The sequence below is a fragment of the Cervus canadensis genome, chromosome 1 (assembly GCF_019320065.1).
Source record: "Cervus canadensis isolate Bull #8, Minnesota chromosome 1, ASM1932006v1, whole genome shotgun sequence".
Taxonomy (NCBI): Eukaryota; Metazoa; Chordata; class Mammalia; order Artiodactyla; family Cervidae; genus Cervus; species Cervus canadensis.
In genome coordinates, this window is record NC_057386.1 from 126,370,976 (window position 1) to 126,387,419 (window position 16,444).

The window sequence follows — 16,444 nt, forward strand, 5'->3', positions numbered from 1 at the left end:
TCCATCCATCCATTCATGCATTTATATCCATACATACACCCATCCATCTATGCATCTGTCGATCTATGCATGCATCCATACACTTGTTTATCCATCCATCCATCCAATTGACATATTTATTGAGCATCTCCTATGGGGACTGGTGCTGTGAAGTGATGAACAAAATATATGTAGTTCCTGCCTTCAGGGAGTTTACAATCTAGAGAGGGACACAGATTAAAAAAAAAACCCCAAAACTACAAATGAATATACGGAACTGCAAACTTTGAGAAGCCCAGTGAAACTCAAACCAGAGCATTCTGAGAGGGTGAAAGGAGAGATGGGATTTAGCTGAAATGAAAGTGTAAGTTGATCAGTCATGTCCGACTCTTTGTGACCCCATGGACTATACAGTCCATAGAATTCTCTAGGCCAGAATACTGGAGTGGGTAGCCTTTCCCTTCTCCAGAGGATTTAGTTGAGATGGTCAGCAAAGGTATTGCTGAGTTCTGCTTTACAATATCACTGTTCTTCCTTTTCTTTAAAACAATTGAGGTGGATGAGTATGGCACACAGCAGCCAATTGCCCTGCTGAAACTGCTGTTGGAAAAAGGCTACTTGTACGACCGGGGGAAGGAGCTGAACTGTAAAAGCATCCGAGACCTCGGCTTTATTGCTGCGATGGGGAAAGCCGGAGGAGGCCGCAATGAAGTTGATCCAAGATTTACTTCGCTCTTCAGTGTCTTCAACATTCCCTTTCCTTCCGAGGAGTCTTTGCATTTAATTTATTCCTCCATCCTCAAAGGCCACACCTCGGTAACTTTTTTTTTTTTTTTCACATATACAAGAATCTATTTTTTTTCCTTTTATTTATTATTTATTTATTTTTTCCATTTATTTTTATTAGTTGGAGGCTAATTACTTAACAATATTGTAGTGGTATTTGTCATACATTGACATGAATCAGCCATGGATTTACATGTATTCCTCATCCCGATCCCCCCTCCCACCTCCCTCTCCACCCAATCCCTCTGGGTCTTCCCAGTGCACCAGGCCCGAGCACTTGTCTCATGCATCCAACCTGGGTTGGTGATCTGTTTCACCCTAGATAATATACACGTTTCGATGCTGTTCTCTCGAAACATCCCACCCTCGCCTTCTCCCACAGTCTTTCTTTACTCATGTATTTTTTACTCATTTATTTCTTTACTCATTTACTCGTTTACTCATTTACTCTTTTACTCATGTATTTCTTTACTCATGTATTTTTGACTATGCTGGGGTTTCATCACTGCGTGCAGGCTTTCTCTAGTTGCAGTGAGTAGGGTCTTCTATTGTTGAGGAGCACAGGTCCTAGGGTGCATGCTCTTCATTAGCTGCTATGAGACGTGTGGGATATTCCTGGACCAGAGATTGAACCTATATTCCTGCATTGGCAGGCAGATTCTTTACCATTGGACCACCAGGGAAGTCCTATTCTTTTTTTTTTTTTTTTTACAATGGAATGCTATGGATTTATTTCACGTTTTCAAGGCTATTTAATAACATGGAAAACAACATAGTATTAAGTGAAACACTGTTAAGTCAAACTGTACTGAATGCTTCTCCCAGTGACATCATGTTACGTTGAAGGATATACAACTCAAACAACCACTTCCTCTGCTCCAAGAATGCCCGTCTCTGCTCTAAGCCACCCTCCATCCTTGCCTCTGGAGCCTTTCTCTTTCTAAGCTACTCCCTACCTCTGCTTTTCCTTGTTACTGGGTCTCTCCAGTGTAATTATTTCTCTCCAGATCAGTCCCAGAGACAAAAACACTTTTGTAATTTCTTAAAATCTTCTCAAAGAACAACTTTTTCCCTAATACCTAGCATCCTCTTCTGCTGCTTCAACCAACTCAGGACATCAGCTCTATTCCTTTCATCCCCACTTCCATCCCAAAAGCTTGTCTTCTTTCTTGCCCATGACAGGGACTCAATGAATGAATGAATAAATGACCTAACAGTATAAATCCAATTCTAACAAAGGAAATCATACCAGTGAGTTAAGTCCAGATGACAAGATTACAACATTACTCTATTCCCTCCTTACTTTCACAATAAATGCATACCACATATACTTCTATAAGGAGAAAACAGAACTGTATTTTCATCCCCATTTTAACTGAACAGAGGTCTAGATTAGAGCTACTCAAGCATGACCAAGTGTAGTAAAAGATCAGTTACATCATTTCCATGTATTCTGAAAAACATTTAGGACCTACATAGTCTGGCCTCAACAACTGGTTTCTGGCCATTAAACAGCAGCTCTCTTTTCTGGAATTCAAGATTAACACGTCAACAAAATTAAAGCAGGCCTCAAAATGAGACACCATCTCGGCAAACTGCAGATGACTGCATAAAACAAATGTGCCCAGAGGGCTTATAGCACTATTTCACAAAGGTGACTGTGCTCTTCCTCTTTTCACAAACGGCCGGCTTGATGCAGAGCATGTTTAGACATAAACTGCTCTACTGACTCTCCCTGCAACATTTTCATGGCTCGCCAATAGAGCTGTCCGCAGTTCTCAGGTCTACCAAGTGGGTGGTTCAATTCTTCTTTGATGTAATCCATCCAGAGATCAGAATCGACAGTTCCAAATTCTCTCAAAGCCCTCTCATAATACTCTCTTAAGTTTTCCATCTTACAGGATTCTTGCTCCTTCTCAAACTCAATCATCTTCCTGAAAAAATCAACTGAAAATGGACGGTTTTCCTGTAAACTTTTAAATACATCTCTGGCCTTTTTGTAACCACCACTTCGATAAGCCCAAGCCAGATACATTTCCTTCATAGTGGCTGAGTCATCTCCTTGGAGACGAAAGACAGCTCTCTTATAGATCATTTCAACTTCTTCTTGCTTTCCGGCCTCTTCACTCCACTGTGCCCAAATAAACCACAATGGAAGACAAATCTGGGGTTTCAGGTACTCAAAGGCTTGGTTAAAAACCTTGCTTATCTCCTGGCTCTTTGACGAAATCATGGCCTCCAGCTTCACGTGCCACATCTCCTCTGATTTTCTGAACAATTTCACCCCAGCGTCTGCCACCTCCAGGGATTCCTTTAACAACTCTCGGTACAGCAACAACTTGCTCAACTGCCTGTACTGGAGTTCTGGTAAAAGTTTCAGCTCATGTGTCTTCCAGAATGTAGCCATGGTTCTTTCCAGCCTCTTCTTTCTGAGGAGGCGACTGCTTGTCTTCTTAGTAAACCTCTCCATGCAGAAGTTCATGTAACACTTCCACATAGCCTCTGTGGGCAGAGTTTTTACCGCCTCCTCGTACACAGCACAGCACCTCTCTTCCCGGGGGCCCACCTCCTTCGCTTTGGCTTGTTTAGTTGTAGGCAGCTCTTCTCCTGGCTGTGATTTAATCACTAATTCTTGCCGGGCCACATAGTCCCAAGTAAGGGGGTCGTCTGTGTGCAGAGCCTTAAGGTCATTGTAAATTTCTCTTTGCAGATCTTTGGCAAAGTCGAACAGCTGTGCAATTGAAAGCAGTGACACATGAAATTTTGCACTTTTAATTACACTTATAGAATTCTTATAGACGATCCGTGCCAACTCGCCCTTAAGGACTTCTTCAGCATGCTCGAGATTCCCCACATCCATGTCGGCTTTTTCAAACTCTTGTTTTTCCTTCCTCAATTTTTCAGCATGCATCAACTCCATCCTAAAGTATTCTTCATAAAGTTTCGGGTAACGTGGGTGAAAGCGCAGAGCCCGAAGAAATAGCTGTCTTGCACTTTCTGCAGAAAAGCGGTCTTCCATTTCCCATTTGGCCGCCAAAATCCACAAACCTGGCTTGTTCGAATGAAAGGCCAACAAGGAAGAAAATAACTTGCTAAGTTGAACGTTGGCAGCCCACTTCCTACAAAAGACTACAAAAGACAGCCAAAGTTTAACATCATCTTTCCACTTAATCGATGCACGTTGGAAGACACTCTGTATCCGACGTATCATAGGGTCCTCAATCTCATCCTTCTTAAATGTATATCCAACACGAGCTCTTCTTTTCTGGATCAGCTCCAAAAGCTCAATTTCATACTGAACATATCTGATAAAGCTGTCCTTTGAAAGACTTCTTCGCTGTATTCCATATTCTAGTTCTAAAGTCTTCCTAATGACTGCCCTAATCTCCGCCTCACTGAAGAGTCCAGTGCGCTCCAGCTGTTGTAATTCGGGAAGTCGATCCTCTACACGTTCCTGAGTTATTTCCGCCATGATAGCCGAACTCCACAACCCACCACAGGTCCTCTCACCGACGACACACGAAGGAAATGGCCACCCTCTAATCCCGAGAACCGACCAAACCGTCCTATTCTTTTTTTTCTCCTTCAAACTTTTAACTTTTTAGTTTGTATTGGGGTATAGCTGATTAACAATGTTGTGGCAGTTTCAGATGACAGTGAAGGGACTCAGCCATACATATACATGTATCCATTCTTCCCCAAACCCTCCTCCCATCCAGGCTGCCACATAACATGGAGTAGAGTTCCATGTGCTATACAACAGGTCCTTGTTGGTTATCCATTTTGAATATAACAATGTGTACATGACCTAGGGAAGTCCTATTCTTTTTCAAATTCTTCTCCCATTTAGGCTGTGGGTAACGACTTAATTAGAAGTCTAAACCAGAGGGCCTGGTGTTGGGTAGAAACTTGGTAGCAATGTATGCATTTGGCACGGCAAGCACAAGGCCTGTAGCCCATGGGGCTTTTAGAGGCCCATGAACATGTTTTAATTTCTCTCAAAATCAGAAGAAAGGAATCAATCTAATCCAGCCTGGATTATATTCATCTTTATACCAAGTTAATCATAATATATATAAGATAATATATTTAATTATAATTAATAAAATAATATATAAATATATATTTATATATAAGTAATATGTTTTTATGGAGGAAGGGGCCCATGAAGGCATAAGTGCCTAGGGTCCATGGAAATCATGGTGTGGCCCTGATTTACACAGGTCACCTTGAGTGACAGCAATGAACCAACTACAGGATGTGGGCTCTGGAGTCAGTACCCATTCTGCTCCTTGGGCAAGTCCCTTGAGCTCTCTCCTATGCCCAACCTCATCCAGAATAGGGAGGTAATACTGGTACCGGCCTCCCTGACGTTTCGGGAGAATGAAAGGAGAAAATGCATTTGACGTGTGTGACACGGTGCGCACACCTCTACTCACCAGGTACTAGTTACTGCTGTTATTTCACCAGGATTTACATGACCTCCACAAATGGGCTTCCCTGGTGGCTCAGACCCTGAAGAATCAGCCTGCAATCCAGGAGACCCTGGTCAGGAAGATCCCCTGGGGAAGGGAATGGCACCTCATTCCAGGATTCTTGCCTGGAGAATCCCACGGACAGAGGAGCCTGGCGGGCTACAGTCCATGGGGTCACAAAGAGTCGGACATGACTGAGTGACTAACATTTTCACACTTTACAAGTGGAACCCCTTCATTTAAATAATGACCTCTGATCCTGGCACTTCTCTTCTAAAGCAGGCTTGCTCACTCAAAGTCTTGAGGGACCAGGCAAGAAAGATGAAGGTGTGGGAAGGCCAAATATGATGATCAGTGAGCACCTGGTGTGTTCATGCCCTACCACAAGCCATTCACTTCCAAAACTATGAGGTCTGTGCAAGTCACATCAGTCTCAGATGGAGGGTTGGTTTGGGGCCTTGGTTTCGTATCATGTTGACTTGTCAGTTAATGTGAAAATCTGGGGAAACAAAAGCAGATCAGATGATTAGTTTCTCTGATCCTTCCTTTTTTTTTTTTTTTTTTCTTACCTTCTCACAAAAAAATTATGATGGGTTTTCCCTGGTGGTTGGTCCAGTGATTAAGAATCTGCAGTGCAGGGGACACCGGTTCAATCCCTAGTCTGGGAGGATCCCATATGCCGCGGAGCAGCTAAGCCTGTCAGCCTCAACTGCTGGGCCTGCATGCCTGGAGCCTGTGCTCAGTACTGGGGGCCCGGGGTGTGTGTTGGGGGAGCCACTGCAGTGGGACGCCTGAGCACCGCGGCTCAGTCGCCCCCACTTGCCAGAAACTAGGGAGAGCCCCGGTGCAACAACAAAGACCTAGCACAGCCAATAAGTAAAATAATAAATAAAATAGGTTTTAAAAAATTTTAAAAAAAAGTTTTAAAAAATTATAGAAAAATTCATGCAATGTAAGACTAGCTATTAAAACCATTTTTAAAATACACAGTTCAGTGACACTTAGTACTTTCATAATGTTGTACAACTATCACCACTGTCTAGTTCCAGAATATTTTTATCACCCCACAAAACAGTTATTCCATCCTGTTCTTCAGCCCCTGGCAACCACTAATCTGCATTCTGTCTCTATGGAGTGTCCTATTCTGGACACTTCCTGTCGGTGGAATCATACAATCTGTGGTCTTCTGTGTTTGGCTTCTTTCACTCAGCATGATGTCTTCAAGGTTCATCTACCTTGTATCCTGTGTCAGCGTTCTGCTCCTCTCCCTGGCCAAATCGTACTCCATGATAATGGATGGACCACATTTTGCTTATCCATTCATCCATTGATAGACACTTGGTGTGGGGGGTGGTGGGACTTTTCATTCTCTAGGTGTTTCTTTCTTTTCTTTTTCTCTAGGTGTTTCATGAGAGCATCATGGCTGTGAGTGACAAGCTGACATCCTGCACGTTGACTCTTTACAAAATCATTGTTCAGGATCTGCCGCCCACCCCATCCAAGTTCCATTACATCTTTAACCTTCGAGATCTCTCACGGGTTTATAACGGTCTTGTCCTCACTAACCCGGAACGGTGAGTTTAGTCTTATCTAACTAAAAGATGCCTCGTCGGTATGATAGCTTCTCTTCTTCTTTTAAGACAGAGGAGCTATCAGGAAATGCGATGTGAATCCATGTGTCAGTTAATCACCCAGTGTCTTTTTGTTTATGTTAAACAAAGAACAGAGACAAATGCTTGGTTAAGACTTGATGCCTCTTGAGCCCTTGAGTTGAAGGTTAGGGAAGCCAAGAGAGGCAGGTGTGTGGCCAAGTGGACAGGTGTGTTCAACCCAGAGGTGGGGATGCTGTGCTGACCATTTGTTCTCAGTTCTAAAGGTGGAATTTGCCCAGTGGAGCCTTTCATTCATACAACTGAGTTGTTTCCAGTTGCCAACTGGGTATATTTTATGTGCCTTTGGGAGAAGTTAACCACAGAGGACAGAGGGATTTAAGTCTTGGTGTAGAAATTTACTTGTGAAAACTAGATGAATTTGTGTATTTACATTAATGTATATTTCATCTATGTAGGTTTTCAGGGATGTCCCAATTTTGTGGATTTACATTATGAATCCACAAACTATTGAAAAATGAATCAGGAACTTTCCACGTGCCCACAGTGACTCTCAGTGCCCTTGAAAGGTTCAGAATGGCAGTTCAGGAGGGGGCCAGTCTGGGTATTTGGGGGTGGAATGAGGCCTCTTTGCCAGAAACCAGAGAAAGACCCAGAATTGGGGTCAGGTGGATCTGGTTCTTAGAGAAAGGAGTTGCCAGTGGCTCCACAACTGATGTTAAATTCATAGATTCCAGTGAGGAGCAGTCCCTTCAAGTTCTCATGTCATTTACATCACTTGTAGATAATGTTCTTTTTTTTCTCCGCAGCAGGAGGAGCTATAAATGACAACGTTATAGTCTTTACATTTAAATTGTTAGTGTCCATTAAGTTTCGGGCTTCCCTGATAGCTCAGTTGGTAAAGAATCTGCCTGCAATGCAGGAGACCCCAGTTCAATTCCTGGGTCAGGAAGATCCCCTGGAGAAGGGATAGGCTACCCACTCCAGTATTCTTGGGCTTCTCTTGTGGCTCAGCTGGTAAAGAATCTGCCTGCAATGCGGGAGACCTGGGTTCAATTCCTGTAGTTGGGAAGATCCCCTGGAGAAGGGAAAGCCTACCCACTCCAGTATTCTAGCCTGAAGAATTCATGGACTATGAAGTCCATGGGATTGCAAAGAGTCGGACACTGAGCAACTTTCACTTCACTTCACTTCATTAAGTTTCAATTAATATGAAATCAGGTTGTGGGGGGGAAGACTATAGATATGTCCTTTTCTGCACCTGTATAGTCATCTGAAAATAGTAGCATCCAGCCTGCTCTTCTCTGATAACTTTGTGGCTAATTTTGCTCCTTCCGTCCTGTAGATTCCAGACAGTGACCCAGATGGTGAGAGTCTGGAGGAACGAGTGTCTGAGAGTCTTCCATGACCGGTTGATCAATGAAACAGACAAGGAGCTGGTCAGTACATTGAAAATGTACCAGCAAATGCAACAAGCAAACAAACAAAAAATACCCAGAACTCAAACAAACAAAAAGCAAAACTCTAACCACAAAATTTGTCTCTGGGTGAAATGAAAAAGTACAAAACAAAAACCCAATATTTTTTTAATGTATTTTTTATGTGGGACTTTACAGAAAAATAGAGACTAACAATGGAAGTCAATAGATTAAGGAGGGTGGATTGTTAAGTACTTAGCAGCAAAGGGGAAAAAAATCAAATGCAAATGACTTCAGATAATCCTAGCCTATGCTCTTTTTCTGACAAGTCTTAGCACATGTGTGGTGTGAGTTTGGGTCCTGAAGTGGTCTTGTGTTGTAAGGTCCAGGAGCACATAGGAAACTTGGTCACGGAACGTTTTAACGATGATGTGGAGGCGGTGATGAGGGACCCCATCCTGTTTGGAGACTTCCGGACAGCTCTGCATGAAGGGGAAGCACGCATTTACGAAGATATTCAGGATTATGAGGCAGCCAAGGCTTTGTTCCAGGTGCGGACGGGGCTCACCCCTCCCAGGATTACGTTACTTGAGTGCCCAGGAGGCGGAGCTGGGGAGAAGGCCATGCCTGTCTGTAACTTGGGAATGTGGGCTGTGTCTGACCCAGTGGTATCCACATCCTGTGGTGCATGTGAATGACCTGATGGGTTTATTAATTCAGACCCCTGGAACCCATCCTCATGCGTTTCCCTTCATCAAGCCCACAGAGGGTGCCAGGGTTCCGGTGCACACCCAACGTTGGGAACCCCTCATCTGACCCCCTAATGTTCATTTTCACCTTAATTCATAAGGCAAGTCTTGTGGTCATCTTATCTTACTGCTGGCCAGTCACAGACCAGCAGATCGAAATCTTTAAAAAATTTATTTAATTTAATCAATTTATTTATTTTGGCCACGCTGTGCAGCGTGAGGGTTCTTAGTTTTCTGACCAGGGATTGAACTCATGACCCCTGCATTGGAAGCTCAGCGTCTTACCCACTGGATGCCTGGGGTGTCCCACAGATCGAAATCTTGATTGTGAAAGTTAGTCTTGTGAACCTGAATGATTTAATCATTTCAACCACTATTGACATTCAAAACAGTCTCTCTTCCATTTTTAATCTCTCCTGCACAGAAGAGAGAGTCTGTCTCTTAAAAGTCAGCGGTCCTTAAAAAAAAATTTTTTTTTTTTTTGTCTCAAATTCAGGAAATCCTTGAAGAGTATAATGAAAGCAATACCAAAATGAACTTGGTTCTCTTTGACGATGCTCTGGAGCATCTGACTCGCGTGCACCGCATCATTCGAATGGACCGAGGCCATGCCCTGCTGGTTGGGGTCGGGGGCTCCGGGAAGCAGTCTCTGGCCAGGCTGGCTGCCTTCACAGCTGGCTATGAGGTGAGCCAAACTCCCTGCTAGAAAATGGCTTTGCTATGCCAATTTCTGCAGTTAGTAGTTCCTGCAAAAATTCAAACAGTGTATTATAGATCATAACATGATGCTTTCACAGAGTATCAGATAGCTTTTTTGGGGGGGGATCGATATTATTTTAACTGAATATTCGAAGCATCTAACTATTGTATTGTTTTTGGAATGTAGACTATGTCAAATCAAGTTCGAGAGTCAAACATACGCAAATCCTGTGATGCATAATGTGTGATGTGTGCTCGTGTAGAGGGGGTCTTGGCCCAAACCTCCATTGACCCAGTGTTCAGGGTCGGTGATGTGCTGGCTGTTGTTTCAATACAACCACCATGCAAAGTTCTGGGCCATTCTTAGAATCTTCAAAAAACAATTAAACAGAAACAAAAAAAATATTTTTATTGAGATACAATTCCCAGATTGTACAATTCATCCGTTTAAGGTATACAATTCAATAGTTTTTTTATGCTCAAAAGGTTGTGAAACCATCACATTCAATTTCAGAACATTGTCTTCATCCAAAGAAGAAATCCCAAGCTCCATATCGTCCTGTTCTTCCAGCCCCTCGGCCTTAAGACATCATTAATCTTTCTTTCTCTCTTGACTTTCCTATTCTGGGTTTTTCATACAATAGGACCTCAGAGTATGTGGTCTTTTGTGACGCCTTCTTGCACTTAGCATAATGTTTCCAAGCTTCGTCCCTGTGTTTCATTCCTTTATGTGGCTGAATCATGTTCCATTGTACGGTAGACCATGTTTCAGTTATCCATTCATTCATTGACAGTCATTTGGATTATTCCCACCTTTTGACTACTATGAATCATGCTGTTATAAACATTCATGTACAGGATTCTGCAGGGACATATATTTTCATTTGTCTTGGGTGGATGCTAGGAGTGGAGTTGCTGGGTCGTAGGGTAATTCTCTGTTGATCCATCTGAGAAACTGCCAGATTGTTTGCCCAAGGGGCTGCACCATTTGACATCCCCCAGCACTGTGTGAGGGGGGCCTGTGTCTCTACACCATCCTTAGACTCATCTATAGATAGTCCTGTGGTGCCCACAGGTAACTTGCCAGCCTGGTCCATCACCGTGGAGACGTGCATCCTGCAATGAGGCTCAGTTTTGAATAAGAGTCAACTCCACTGCTCAGCCTCCCCACACACCCTCCTTAGTTCTTCAGTATCTGATTCTGTTCGTACCTTGGGACTTGCGTTATCCTCGATGCCTCTGTTTTTGCCTATTGTTTTGCTCTGTTTTTATGATCCTTTTCTTTTGAAATTGAAAAGTTAGAGGGTTCAAGGGTATATATTTTTAAAAGATTTTTGACCCATGACATTAGAGTTCATGTTAGAAAGTTGAATTCGTGGTGGAGTGTGCCTCCTTGAAGTGGGAGTAAAAAGTACCAGGGGACTTCCCTGGTGTTCCAGTGGTTAGGACTTGGCTCTTCTACTGCAGGGGCATGGGAGGAAACTGAGATCCCACTTGCCTTGAAGGAAGGCCAAAAAAATGGGGGGGCCTGGGGATGGAGAACCAGGGGAGAAGCAAAGAACTTTTAATTTTATCCATAACTTTGTTAAAAATAGGTTTGAAGCAAATATATGAGTTTTGGGTTTTGAGCAAATGTTAAATATGGGTGGTGGGTGCAGTGGCATTCTATTATTCATTGTAAGTGGTTTATTAGTCTTTAAAAGAATTGAGAGTCTTATTTATTTATGGCTGCGCCGGGTCATCAGGCCTTCTATAGTGTGGTGAGTGGGGGCTGCTCTCTGGTTGCAAAGCATGGGCTTCTCATTGTGGTGGAGTTGTTTGTTGCAGGGCCCAGGCTCTGGAGCACATGGGCTTCAGTAGTTTCAGCTCGAGGGCTCTAGAGCCTGGGCCCAGTAGTTGTGGTGCATGGGCTTAGTTGCCCCACAGCGTGTGGAATCTTCCTAGACTAGGGATCTAACCCAGGTTCCCTGAAATTGGCAGGCAGGTTCTTAACCACTGGACCACTGGGGAAATCCTGTATTTGGTTTATTTTTCAAGATGTCCTCTTTAACAACCAGTCAGTCTCACAACAAAGGATTAAACTGATTTATGCCACCAGCAACGTCCATTTCTCCCGACGCTGACAACGCTGTGTACTGTCATTCTGATATCTGCCAATATTATAGGTGAAATATATCACAGTTTAAATGAGACTTTGTTTCTTTGGCAAATAGTGAAGTTTGAATAGACTTTTATTTATTTTTTAAATTTACTTATTTTAATTGGAGGCTAATTACTTTACAATATTGTAGTGGTTTTTGCCGTACATTGATATGAATAGCCTTTTAATACATTCATTAGACATTTGTCTTTTCCCTTTAGTGAGTTGTCTCTTTATGTGCTTACTGATTTGTGAGAACTCTTTACATAGAAGAGCAGTCACTATTAATTCAATGAATCTCATTTGTGGTATTTCACAAATATTAACCTTCTGTTGAAAGTATTTCTAAACTAACTTGTTGAAAGTATTTTTAAACTAAGTTAGAAATACAAGTTAGTATTTCTAACTAACTTGGGTAGCTTAGGAAATATTTCTAAACTAACGTAAAGGTTGGTGTACCTTTAAGATTAGATAAAATACGTAGTCAAAATCACCCATTATTCAAATGTAATTGCTTTCCTTTTACTTTCTACATTTTTCTATAGGCTAAGACATTAAGCTCTGGGCAAGTTGACTTTTCTGTTGATTAGTCCTGGTAAAACTGGGTCGTGGTTATGCATCTTGAGTTCAAGAAATGACAGAGAGGATGTTGGAGGGACAGAGGAGGGGCAACAGGATATACTGGGTCATCACTGTGTCCTGGGAAGTGGAGGAGCAGTTGGGTAGGGGGACCAGAGAGCTGCTCATGCCAGGGGTGCCCGGAACTGTCGAGGCCGTGTGAAAGCTACACTTGGGGAGGGGGAAGGGGGTCTGCAGGTGGCGGGTGGAACTGGAGGCCAGATTACATTTGGCTGAAGGGCATCCAAGTTGCCCTGAGTCTGTGTGTGTGACTATGTGTGAGTGTGCGGATGTGCAAGTTTGTGTAACTGTGTGTGTGAGAATGTGTATGCGTGACTATGACTGTGAAAGTATGTGACAAACTACATGGGTGCCCATAACATAAACGTGTGTTGAGTGTGGTATTCGCCGTGTGAACATGTGTGGCTATGAATGTGCATGACTGGCTGAGTGAGTGTGAAAGAGGCTGTGTGTGTGTGTGTGTGTGTGTGTGTGCGCGCGCGCGCACATAGAGGTGGAGAGGAGAGAGGAAATGAAGAATTTTTCTGCTGCCATAAATCTGAGCAGTTTTAAAACGACCGCTCACAGTTAAACTTCTACACATCTGAGCTGGAGGAAATGCTTGAACAGAAAAGACTTGGCTTATGCGTGTGTCCTTATTTCCATTTATATCTGTTTTGTGTGAGGATTTTTGAGTTTAATATTTTTAAAATTGCTTCTTGTTCAGTCTTTTTTCTTTACACATCTTCTCACAATTTGTCTCATTTTAAATGAGCTCACGGTGACTGTGGTGGTGGTTTAGTTGCTAGGTCATATCCGACTCTTGCGACCCCATGGACTATAGCCTGCCAGGCTCCTCTGTCCATGGGGATTCTGTACCCACACCCATTTCCTCTGTTGCATGGCCCATCTCTGCCTTATCTCCTTCCCTATAATTGAAATGACTCTTCTTCTTTTTTTTTTTTTTTTCCCACATCTCATGGCTTGTGAGATCTTAGTTCTCTGACCAGGGATAGAACCCGCACCCCCTGACGTGGAAGCACGGAGTCCTAACCACTGGACTGCCAGGAAAGTCCCATCCAATTACTCATTTTAATGACTGAGGCTGTCCTTTTCACTGCCCCCACTCCCTTTTTTTCTGCCTTATTCATCATCCATCTGCAGGAGCCTTGTTCCCTGCACCCACTCACCTCGCCCATGTGCGTGCCTGCACAGAACATCCACTGTGGTTTGTTCGACAAAAAGGAATGTCAGTTTTCTCTGTCCTGCCTTTCTCACTCCACCATATTTTGTGAAAATGGCCCCGGTCATCCGGTTCTGTGGTCGCTGGTCCCCCTTTGATGGTGGCTCAGCTGGAAGCCGTCCTCTCCCTCTGCCCTCACCTGGAGGCCCTCCCTCGGGCCAGCGGTCTCACGGGGATGCTGTGGTCCACGCCGGCAGGTGTTTGAGATCCTCCTGAGCCGGGGCTACTCTGAGAACAACTTCCGGGAAGACCTGAAGAGCCTTTACCTGAAACTTGGCATTGAGAACAAGATGATGATCTTCCTGTTCACGGATGCCCACGTGGCCGAGGAGGGTTTCCTGGAGCTCATCAACAACATGCTCACCTCAGGTACTGGGACGCTGGTCTCACATGGGGTTTGCTGGTCTCTGCGGCTCAGCTTTCAGCGGAGGCTGTCTGATAAGCATTACCTCTTAAAAGCACTTCTTACCTGCACAGGAGGTATCATTCAAGCTCTCACAGGTGGGTAGGAGCCAGCAGGTGCATCCCAGGCTGAGGGTCCAGTGTCTATGGTGGGTGATACGGGATGCTGATTGATTATGCCTGGGGTAGTGTCAGAGCCCCCCTCAAACCACATCCAGACTTAGAATGAATGAGAAGTGACTCACCGAAGGAAAAGAGGGACCTATGACTAGAAAGAGGGAATGGACAGGGGCCAGGGACACAAAGAGCAGAACTGCACTTTCCAGTCTGGCACCAAGGAAACCTTTCCCCAGGTTTTAGCTGCAGTGCCTTACTGGTCTCCCTCCTCCAGTGGTTTCCTGTCTCCTGAATGCCTGGGGCATCCTACCATCCAGGCTGTTTATGTGGCATTGAGCACACGTGTCCTTGGGTTGGCAGTGGAAGTTCCGTGTGTGGGTCACAAACTTGTAATTGGGATGTGAATGTCAGACCTATTCTCTGTCTGTAAACCCCATTGCAGGGCTCGGGGTTTATTTTCTTTGGAGACTGAGTGGGGTCCCCAGGGGTCTGTACCCCATATGATGCAGGTCAAATAGGTCTGAAGCCCTTGTGCTTTGCTGCATCATGAAGACGTTGCATCTCATCCTTGACACGAATGACATTAGGAGAGGGGATAATTCTGTTCTTTGTTGTGGAGGCTGTTCTGGGTATTATGGGATGTTAGCAGCATCCCTGGCCTCTACTCGCTAGATGACACTAGTACCATCCCCAACACACACACACTCACACACCCACACCCACACCCACACACAAACACATTAGACAACCAAAAATGTCTCCTGACATTGCCAGATATCTCTTCAGTTCAGTTCAGTAGCTCAGTCGTTCAATCGCTCTTTGCAACTCCATGGACTACAGCATACCAGGCTTGCCTGTCCATCACCAACTCCCAGAGCTTACCCAAACTCATATCCATTGAACTGGTGATGCCATCCTATCATCTCATCCTCTGTCATCCCCTTCTCCTTCCGCCTTCAATCTTTCCCAGCATCAGGGTCTTTTCCAATGAGTCATCTCTCTGCTTCAGGTGACCAAAGTATTGGAGTTTTAGCTTCAGCATCAGTCCTAATGAATATTCAGGACTGATTTCCTTTAGGATTGACTGGTTGGATTTCCTTGCAGTATAAGGGACTTTCAAGAGTCTTCTCCAGACCACAGTTCAAAAGCATCAGTTCTTTGGCACTCAGCTTTCTTTATAGTCCAACTCTCACATCCATACATTACTACTGGAAAAACCGTAGCCTTGACTAGATGGACCTTTGTTGGCAAAGTAATATCTCTGCTTTTGAATATGCTGCTTTTAATATAGATTGGTCATAGCTTTTCTTCCAAGGAGTAAGTGTCTTTTAATTTCATGGCTGCAGTCACCATCTGCAGTGCTTTTGGAGCCCCCCAAAATAAAGTCTGTCACTGTTTCCATTGTTTCCCCATCTATTTGCCATGAAGTGATGGGACTGGATGCCATGATCTTAGTTTTCTGAATGTTGAGTTTTAAGCCAACTTTTTCACTCTTCTCTTTCACTTTCATCAAGAGGCTCTTTAGTTCTTCTTCACTTTCTTCCATAAGAGTGGTGTCATCTGCATATCTGAGGTTATTGATATTTCTCCCGGCAAACTTGATTCCAGCTTATGTTTCATCCAGCCCAGCATTTTGCATGATGTACTCTGCATATAAGTTAAATAGGCAGGGTGACAATATACAGCCTTGACCTACTCCTTTCCTGTTTTGGAACCAGTCTGTTGTTCCATCTCCAGTTCTAACTGTTGCTTCTTGATCTATAAACAGATTTCTCAGGAGGCAGGTCAGGTGGTCTGGTATTCCCATCTCCTTCAGAATTTTTCAGTTTGTTGTGATCCACACAGTCAAAGGCTTTGGCATAGTCAATAAAACAAAAGTAGACGTTTTTGTGAAACTCTTGTTTTTTTGATGGTCCAGTGGATGTTGGCAATTTGATCTCTGGTTCCTTTCCCTTTTCTAAATCCAGCTTGAACATCTGGAAGTTCACGGTTCACATACTGTTGAAGCCTGGCTTGGAGAATTTTGAGCATTACTTTGCTAGCGTGTGAGATGAGTGCAATTGTGCAGTAGTTTGAGCATCCTTTGGCATTACCTTTCTTTGGGGTTGAATGAAAACTGACCTTTTCCGGTCCTGTGGCCCCTGCTGAGTTTTCCAAATTTGCTGGCATATTGAGTGCAGCACTTTCACAGCATCATCTTTTGTCTCT

General features: G+C 43.8%; 2 protein-coding genes across 3 annotated transcripts in view; one reads left to right on the forward strand and one right to left on the reverse strand.

Moving 5' to 3' along the window:
• Positions 1–16,444, forward strand: part of DNAH10 (dynein axonemal heavy chain 10) — a 166,133-nt gene that overhangs the window by 101,488 nt on the left and 48,201 nt on the right. For both annotated transcript variants that reach the window (XM_043442362.1, XM_043442368.1), the window contains 6 exons: positions 535–795; positions 6,642–6,814; positions 8,196–8,289; positions 8,652–8,819; positions 9,514–9,702; positions 13,915–14,086. In XM_043442362.1, coding sequence (XP_043298297.1) covers positions 535–795; positions 6,642–6,814; positions 8,196–8,289; positions 8,652–8,819; positions 9,514–9,702; positions 13,915–14,086 — 1,057 coding nt within the window. The remainder of the gene's footprint in view (positions 1–534; positions 796–6,641; positions 6,815–8,195; positions 8,290–8,651; positions 8,820–9,513; positions 9,703–13,914; positions 14,087–16,444) is intronic.
• On the reverse strand, positions 1,743–4,323 carry LOC122424510 (U3 small nucleolar RNA-associated protein 6 homolog). Its single transcript, XM_043442377.1, has one exon. It carries the CDS (start codon positions 4,235–4,237, stop codon positions 2,441–2,443), a length of 1,797 nt encoding a protein of 598 aa, XP_043298312.1. The 5' UTR covers positions 4,238–4,323; the 3' UTR covers positions 1,743–2,440.

Excerpts from the sequence above, each read along its gene's own strand:
- LOC122424510 (XM_043442377.1), bottom strand. The coding sequence starts at position 4,237 with ATGGCGGAAATAACTCAGGAACGTGTAGAGGATCGACTTCCCGAATTA.